Source organism: Camelina sativa, chromosome 13, assembly GCF_000633955.1.
Source record: "Camelina sativa cultivar DH55 chromosome 13, Cs, whole genome shotgun sequence".
NCBI lineage: Eukaryota > Viridiplantae > Streptophyta > Magnoliopsida > Brassicales > Brassicaceae > Camelina > Camelina sativa.
This window is the reverse complement of record NC_025697.1, coordinates 6,573,138-6,580,859: the sequence shown is the minus strand read 5'-3', so window position 1 is coordinate 6,580,859 and position 7,722 is coordinate 6,573,138. Positions and strand designations below refer to the sequence as shown.

The window sequence follows — 7,722 nt, the reverse complement described above, 5'->3', positions numbered from 1 at the left end:
GTTCTCAGATTTCGTGTTCGACAGAAACCAACACAACATTCTTGAAGTGAACAAGACTGACTATGAAGGATGTATCTCCGACCACCCAATACGCAACTGGACACGTGGAGCCGGGAGAGACATTGTAACTCTCAACCAGACCAAACATTACTACCTACTCGACGGGAAGGGTGGCTGTTACGGTGGCATGAAGCTTGCTGTTAAAGTCGAGAAGCTTCCTCCTCCACCTAAATCTGCACCTGTCAAGAGCATTGGATCAGTTTCAATGGTCACTGGTTTCGCTCAGTTCATGATCCCGGTGTCTCTTTTCGCTTTCCCGACCATGTGGGATTTGATCTCAAGAATGTGGTAGTTGTCCTCAAAAGAGTTCTTTAGTTGAATCGAAACCGATTTGAAACAAAAACAAAAAAAACCTCAAATTCTTTTCAGGGAAAGCTTTTAATTATTAGTTGAGTTTATTTCTCTTTTGTAATGTTGGATTGTTTTTGGTTTTTGTGTGTCTTTGAATTAATTGTTGGAAAAGAAAAAAAGATTTGTATTTGATTTATTTAAGAAATTAATCCCTAATCTTTTCTTTATAATTCAATAATCCTCATTAACTTTTTTTTATCATGTTTGTTGAAATTGGAAGTAAATGAGTTGGTTCAATTGTTGAAAAAAGGATTGTGTGTGTATTTGGGATTATCTGTGGATTTAATTATAAATATTCTTTTCTATTTTGAACGTATATTCAACATTGGCTTATCTGTTCCATGTGAGTTATATTATCTGGTGATTGTTCGTATTGTAGCATAGCATCAAAATCCAACCACCACATGTCCTTTTCATAAAGCTGTCAAATCTATATACCAAATGGATTATACTATTCTTATATGTTTGAAATAGTGAACCAAATACTTAAAGAGTTAAGAATAAACTAGATATGTTGTTAGCTATGTGTGTATTTATGTGTTTGAATTTTGTTTGGAGGGATATTTTTTTTAAGAATTACGCGTAAATTTCGTATGGACCCCCTAGAAACGAAATCTAGAATGATGTTGTTGTGCTGATCGGTGGGGACGTGGAGAAATGTAGATTGATGATGAAAATGAAGATTCTGGACAATCTAATTTTTGTACATAATTTTCAGTCTTTTTTGTTGTTGTTGTTGTTGTTGTATGTCTTTGTCAGTGACAATTTAGACGTTTACGACTTTAACCTATTACCCTCAAATGTGGTGGATATGATGATTGAGGGGTTAGTGACAACATCAGGTTTCCATAACCAGAAACGTCCTCTTCTCAAAATAATTTGGTTCTGAGTGAACTAATTTCTATTTGTATGAATCATACAGTATGATCAATAGTTAATTAATGCCACCTGATGAGAGAGACATCAAAGCCAAAACTTATGTTATGTGAAAAGGTAAAAAAAAAAAAAAATAGTAAAACCTTTTTTACCCAAAAAGTTTTTTAAAAAAAAAGTAAACCTTTAACTCTCAAGACGACAAGTTCGAACCGTCGAACATTGTAGGATTTGAGAAACAACAAAACACACTCTTATGAAATGCTTCTTCTTACCCTACCAAAAAGTTCGTATCCTTCTGCGGCAATGTGCTCAACGCTCGTTTCTACGACCCGGCAAGGAATTGCACGCCGCTGTAACCACTTCAGGATTGAAGAAAGCTCCGAAGTCGTACCTTAGCAATGCGCTATTTCAGTTTTATTCGGCTTCCGGTGAATTGGCTGCTGCCCATAAACTGTTCGACGAAATTCCTCTGTCAGAAAAAGATAACGTGGATTGGACAACTTTGTTATCCTCTTTTTCTCGGTATGGATTCTTGGTTGATTCGATGAAGCTCTTCGTTGAAATGAGAAGGCAAAGAGTAGAGATTGATGATGTTTCTGTGGTTTGCTTGTTTGGCGTGTGTTCTAAGTCAGAAGATGTGAAGTTCGGTGAACAAGCACATGGGGCTGTTGTAAAGATGGGTTTTTTGACTAGTGTAAAAGTTTGTAATGCCTTGATGGATATGTATGGGAAATGTGGGTTTGTAAGTGCAGTCAAACGCATTTTCGAAGTGTTAGAGGAGAAGAGTGTTGTTTCATGGACGGTGGTTTTGGACACAGTTGTCAAATGGGAAGGGTTAGAGAGAGGAAGAGAGGTTTTTGACGAAATGCCTGAGAGAAACGCTGTTGCTTGGACTGTTATGGTTGCTGGGTATTTGGAAGCTGGGTTTACGAGGGAAGTATTGGAGCTTCTGGCGGATATGGTGTATAGATGTGGAAATGGTTTGAACTTCGTCACACTTTGCTCAATGCTATCAGCTTGTGCGCAATCGGGAAATCTGGTCATTGGTAGATGGGTTCATGTGTATGCATTGAAGAAGGCAATGATTATGGGGGAGGAAGTAAGTTATGATGATGTGGTGGTGGGAACGGCATTGATTGATATGTATGCTAAATGCGGAAACATAGATTCTTCCATGAAAGTCTTCAGATTGATGCGTAAGAGGAATGTGGTGACATGGAACGCCCTGTTTAGCGGATTAGCAATGCATGGGAAAGGTAGAATGGTGATTGACATGTTCCCAGAGATGGTAAGAGAGGTGAAGCCAGATGACTTAACTTTTACTGCTGTCTTAAGTGCTTGCAGCCACTCGGGGATGGTGGAAGAAGGGTGGCGATGTTTCCACAGTATCCGGCTCTATAATTTGGAACCTAAGGTTGAGCATTATGCATGTATGGTAGATCTTTTGGGCCGAGCTGGTCGTATTGAAGAAGCAGAGATCTTGATGAGGGAAATGCCAGTGCCTCCGAATGAAGTTGTCCTTGGTTCACTTCTAGGCTCGTGTAGTGTCCACGGAAAGCTGGATATAGCCGAACGAATTAAACAAGAGCTTGTTCAGATGAGCCCAGGCAACACAGAATACCAAATACTTATGTCCAACATGTATGTTGCAGAAGGAAGGAGTGACATTGCAGATGGGTTAAGGGGGAGTTTGAGAAACCGAGGCATCAGAAAAATACCTGGGTTGAGTTCCATTTACGTTAATGACTCAGTACATCGGTTTAGTTCAGGAGATAGATCACACCCGAGAACGAAAGAGATATACTTGAAGTTGAATGAAGTGATTGAACGGATAAAATCAGCTGGTTATGTCCCTGATCTCTCTGGCCTGGTTTCTCATTCAGAGGGCAACTTGGAGGAAAAAGAGCAAGCCTTGTGCTGTCACAGTGAGAAATTGGCCGTCTGTTTTGGGCTTCTGGAAACAAAACCGAGGACGCCTCTTATTGTCTTCAAGAATCTGAGGATATGTCGGGATTGTCATTCGGCAATGAAGATTGTCTCAAAGGTCTATGACCGAGAAATCATCATTAGAGATAGAAATAGATTTCATCAGTTCAAGGGAGGTTCTTGCTCTTGTTCCGAGTATTGGTGAACAGATCAAATGGCTGAACGATATAGGTTCTTGAGACTATTTTTCATACGAATTTGCGCATGAGACAAAGTTGAGCAATGAAGAAAATTTTCTTAGAAAATCTATAAAACAACTGTACTACAGTTCAAATGCAAACAGAAGCTTTGCTCTGCAAAGATGAAGACGTAAAAATGTGTTAATTTATGAAAAGTTAGGGTGATATCAAGTAGCAAAAAATCTCAAAACCGTGACAAAAAGGACCATTATTCTATTGTGATGACTGATCAGTGGGAAGGTCCAGTATCTTCCTTCTCTGAATCATCTTTGTTCCCAGAGTTTGGAGAGTTTTCAGCTGTTACAGTCTCATCATCCTCGTTCTGAAGAAGAGATGAGAATGATAATGGGTTGTAAGTGGAGCTAGCCTTTTGTAAACCTTTTATAGCTCTCATAGCAGCGAGTGTACTCTTATATATATCAAGATTTTCATCGCCGAGAGTTGAGGAAGTCTCGGCAGAGATTCTTGGGGAGTGGTTCTGATGTGAGCTTGATTGTGCTTGCGCTGTGCTGGAGGACTCAACAACTTCTGCTTCAGAAGGAAAGAGAAGCTCAAGATTGGCCTCACATTCACGGACTAACCTAGTAAGTGGCTCAGTAGTAAAGAAGGGTTGATGGAGAACAAACTGTGTGAAAGGCAAACGTAGAAGTCCACCAGTTCTTTTATCATACTTCTTCAAGATTTTGACAAGTCCTGGAGAGAGATCCAAGATGTATTCATCAGCATACAGTACACAGTTTTGTTTGTTAATAAGAGATATAGAGATTACCTGCAAAATTAAGAGAGCTGTAGTTTTTTAAGAGGACCATCTCGCCATGAATGGTAACAAGGTCTCTGCGAATACCCATCATTTCTTCGCTAAACTCGCTTTCTGAAGCGAATTCCCCATTCCTACTGTTCTTCTCCTTAACTAGCTCGATTCTTTCCTTGAGCTCCTGTTTGCAAACATACACAATTCAGTTAAAGATTAAGACCTCTTGAAACAAGCAGAAGAAGAAGATGACCAAGGATCATAGATCCATAGAGCAATTAGAAGATCTAGAATGTGAAAACAAATTGGTTCCACTATAGTAAGATATATATATCAGTACATACAATTTGATTATATATATCATCACTAGAACTAAAAAAACTAGGGCAATTTGGTTATAAGAGTCGAGACTAATCAGAAGATAACCTATGGAATGATCCTGAATCGCACGAATCAAGTTCTAAAGGATTCCCAAACTTGACCTAAAATCCTGAAGCTACAGTAAACAATTCGGGATTGAGCGGAGGAGGAGGAAGCAAAAAAAAAACCTGTAATCTGATAACGAAATCTTCTTCCTTATCGACGTAAAAATCATTAAATTTCTCAAGCTCCTCGTTGAGAATCCTGACAAACGAGCCCTGGAGATCCTCGGTAGGCCTGACGCCGGCGGGAAGAACCAGAACGTCGTCGTCGTGGTCGTGGTCGTGGTCAGCGGAAGAGATGTTAGTAGTATCAGCAAAGACGGGGCGGGAGGACGAATCGAAGAGATGGGAATCAGAAGCAGAGGGAGGGAAATCGGGGTAATATTTGAGAAGCTTTTTCAAAGGCTTATAGCAAAGGAACTTGTCTCTCCACTCCGGTAATGTCTCTTCGAGGTGAGTACGAAACTCTTTCCCGAATTTCATGTAGTTTGGATCTGAGAGAGAGCCTATGGAGATGATGGTTGCAGAGCCTGGATAAGAACGACGAGGGAGAGNAAAAAAAAAAAAAAAAAAAAAAAAAGCAGAGGAATCTTTTTTACAGAGATAGAATCTCTGATGAAGTGGACGTCGATGGATGCCCTTTCTGATTACAATAAATAAATATCTACTCACTATTAGTGATATTCTTTTTTTTATTATTATTATTATCAAATTTATTCGAATATTTTTTGAATGTGAATATTTGGATTTATTTCACTGGTTTTTAAAATTAATTTATTTCAATAAGTTACAACTTGAAAAAGTATTAACATGATATTTATCTATACTCAGTATTGATGATGCACTGTTGAGATGAGAATATAGTGCATTGGTGGTTTAAAAAAAAATGTGAGATGATATAAGAATAAAATTAATAAAAAATGATTTACGTAACTTTATAGTAATTTATTTCATGGAAATACTTTTTTGATGAGTATTGATACTTTCAATTAAAAATAATAATAATAAAAAAAAATGGCACTAACGAATCGTCAAAATTATCATTAAAATTTGTTACAGAAAACAAAGTGATTCTGCTCGATTTTCTCGGGCAATTGAATTATACTATTAGCTAAATTCAGCAAATTTGTCGGCAAATAAATACAAATCAGCAACTTGTAATTTATGCATTTATAATATGACCTAACCACGAGAGGTCCATGAAATAACACAGATTATAGTACCCTAGTATATTAGTATTATACGTATACCTTCTCTTAAACCAGATCGTCCACCTGAGATGAACCTCTCACGGGCTTGAACGGCCATGCAGAACTATCATATACCCCAAAACAAAGGCTATTTTTAATATTCTATTATTATTCCAAATATGTAAATTAGATTCGTCTTTCATATAATTATGAGATTCATCTATATTTTTTGCGTATAAATTAGGCACCGGATCTAGATTTAAATTTAAATCCATTTCTATTATTTTAGTATATCACTTTACACACTTCTAAATTAAAAATTATACATGACTCTAAATTATTATTGGCTAATTAAACTGTGTGACCAAGAATAGACATCTTTTACTACATTTATCATACATAATACTTATTCAACTGACATTTTGACTAGTCCTCAACACCAACATGTTCTAGCACACACAATATGTGACTTTTTGCAACAACAATAAACGTTTTTACAATAAAAAAAAGAATTATCAAAAAAAAACATATTAAGTTTTTTGTTTCCCTTTTAGAAACGGCCGCGTCTCTCAGAAACGACTATTAACATTAGCTAACGGCTGGCTAGTTTAGACTTTAGAGTCTAAGCAGCACCGTTTGTTTACTTTAAAGTTTAAACCATGCATAGTTGAGATCTTTTCAGATGGTGGTGGCAAGATCACTTCAAGAGCATGAAGAATGTCAGCCTTGACGTCATCAAAGTCTTCAACACCAAAGCTGAAGCGAACTAAGTTGTCTTTGATTCCATGTTTGGGCCTCTCCTCTTGCGGTAAATCCCTGAATCAATTCCCATACAAAAAAAATAAAAAAAAAGTCTGTGTAACAACCATCGCTAATCACATTTATATCAAAACGATGATATGAATCAATGTTTTAAAGGAAATATATACATACCAGTAGGACGATATGGCAGGTTGGTCCACAAGGCTCTCGCATCCACCAAATGATGTTGCAATGTAAGGGATCTTCAAAGAATCGACGAAGTTTATTGTACTCCCGAGATCTCCAGCAATCTATTCGCATAATTAACAAATTTTGAGATTTTAATATATATATATATATATATATATGTATACAGTAGTATATCTTTACTTAGCTTGGATCAAATTAATATCATCAAACATTTATTTGATTATCTTATTGTTTTCACCTCGAAAGTGACCACACCACCAAAGCCAGTCATTTGTCGCTTGGCTATGTGATGGTCCGGATGACTAGGAAGGCCTGGATAATAAACACGACGCACCTAAAGCGATACGATTTTAGCATACCCCAATTAATAAATGATGTCATGTGTAATACAAAAGAATGAATATAACTTGGTAAAAAGGTATAATGCCTTGGGATGTGTTTCTAAAATTTGGGCCATCCTCAAAGCGGTTGAATTCTGCTGTTGTACGCGAAGATGCATTGTCTTCATGCCTCGGATGAGTAAATATGCCGCGTTCTGTTTTCCGCAAAGACCCCAATTAACTTAAAGGTTAGATACATGCATCTTGATGAAATGGAAAACACATAAAAGAGAAAGAAAGAAGTGAGAAGAAGAGATCAAGCATTTTTTTTCTCCTTTGTACCGGATTAAGTGTGCCTCCCAAAACATGATGCAAATTGCGAACCTCAGAAACCAATTCCATTAAACCACTAACGCATCCACCAAGAACCTTTAGCACGGAAAACACATTGTTATTCTTCTTCTCTAATCACTGAGGCCCTGATGTTTTTACAGTTGAGTAGATACATAGTTTACTCACATCGTTGTGGCCTCCAATGTATTTTGTAGCAGAGTGCACAACAAGATCAGCACCAAGAGCAAGTGGTTTCTGATTCAAAGGTGTTGCAAAGGTGCCGTCTATACAAACAAGAGTTCC

At 37.4% G+C, this 7,722-nt stretch overlaps 4 protein-coding genes across 4 annotated transcripts in view; 2 read left to right on the top strand and 2 right to left on the bottom strand.

Moving 5' to 3' along the window:
* LOC104735556 (lamin-like protein) overlaps positions 1-458 on the top strand; it is a 1,615-nt gene extending 1,157 nt beyond the window's left edge. The window contains exon 2 of the mRNA XM_010455369.1: positions 9-458. Coding sequence (XP_010453671.1) covers positions 9-352 — 344 coding nt within the window. The 3' untranslated portion in view covers positions 353-458. The remainder of the gene's footprint in view (positions 1-8) is intronic.
* On the top strand, positions 1,507-3,435 carry LOC104735555 (pentatricopeptide repeat-containing protein At5g15340, mitochondrial-like). The gene has a single exon (XM_010455368.2). The coding sequence runs from the start codon at positions 1,541-1,543 to the stop codon at positions 3,416-3,418; it is 1,878 nt and encodes a 625-aa protein (XP_010453670.1). The 5' UTR covers positions 1,507-1,540; the 3' UTR covers positions 3,419-3,435.
* Positions 3,492-5,173, bottom strand: LOC104735554 (SPX domain-containing protein 4). The gene is made up of 3 exons (XM_010455367.1): positions 4,752-5,173; positions 4,222-4,387; positions 3,492-4,145 (listed from the first exon to the last, which is right to left on the bottom strand). Exons 1-3 carry the CDS (start codon positions 5,106-5,108, stop codon positions 3,682-3,684), a joined length of 987 nt encoding a protein of 328 aa, XP_010453669.1. The 5' UTR covers positions 5,109-5,173; the 3' UTR covers positions 3,492-3,681.
* LOC104735553 (cystathionine gamma-synthase 1, chloroplastic-like) overlaps positions 6,177-7,722 on the bottom strand; it is a 9,418-nt gene continuing 7,872 nt past the window's right edge. The window contains exons 8-13 of the mRNA XM_019235133.1: positions 7,606-7,658; positions 7,429-7,515; positions 7,194-7,301; positions 7,005-7,100; positions 6,749-6,867; positions 6,177-6,631 (exon numbers count right to left, since the gene is read on the bottom strand). Of these exons, the coding sequence (XP_019090678.1) occupies positions 6,424-6,631; positions 6,749-6,867; positions 7,005-7,100; positions 7,194-7,301; positions 7,429-7,515; positions 7,606-7,658 (671 nt within the window). The 3' untranslated portion in view covers positions 6,177-6,423. The remainder of the gene's footprint in view (positions 6,632-6,748; positions 6,868-7,004; positions 7,101-7,193; positions 7,302-7,428; positions 7,516-7,605; positions 7,659-7,722) is intronic.

What these genes read in the sequence shown, in the direction of transcription:
- LOC104735555 (XM_010455368.2), top strand. Translation starts at nt 1,541, where the DNA reads ATGAAATGCTTCTTCTTACCCTACCAAAAAGTTCGTATCCTTCTGCGG.
- LOC104735554 (XM_010455367.1), bottom strand. Translation starts at nt 5,108, where the DNA reads ATGAAATTCGGGAAAGAGTTTCGTACTCACCTCGAAGAGACATTACCG. An exon ending in ATTTCGTTATCAGATTACAG is followed by an intron (nt 4,388 to 4,751) that starts GTTTTTTTTTTG and finishes GTTTGCAAACAG; the next exon opens with GAGCTCAAGGAAAGAATCGA. An exon ending in CAGCTCTCTTAATTTTGCAG is followed by an intron (nt 4,146 to 4,221) that starts GTAATCTCTATA and finishes ATCTCTCTCCAG; the next exon opens with GACTTGTCAAAATCTTGAAG.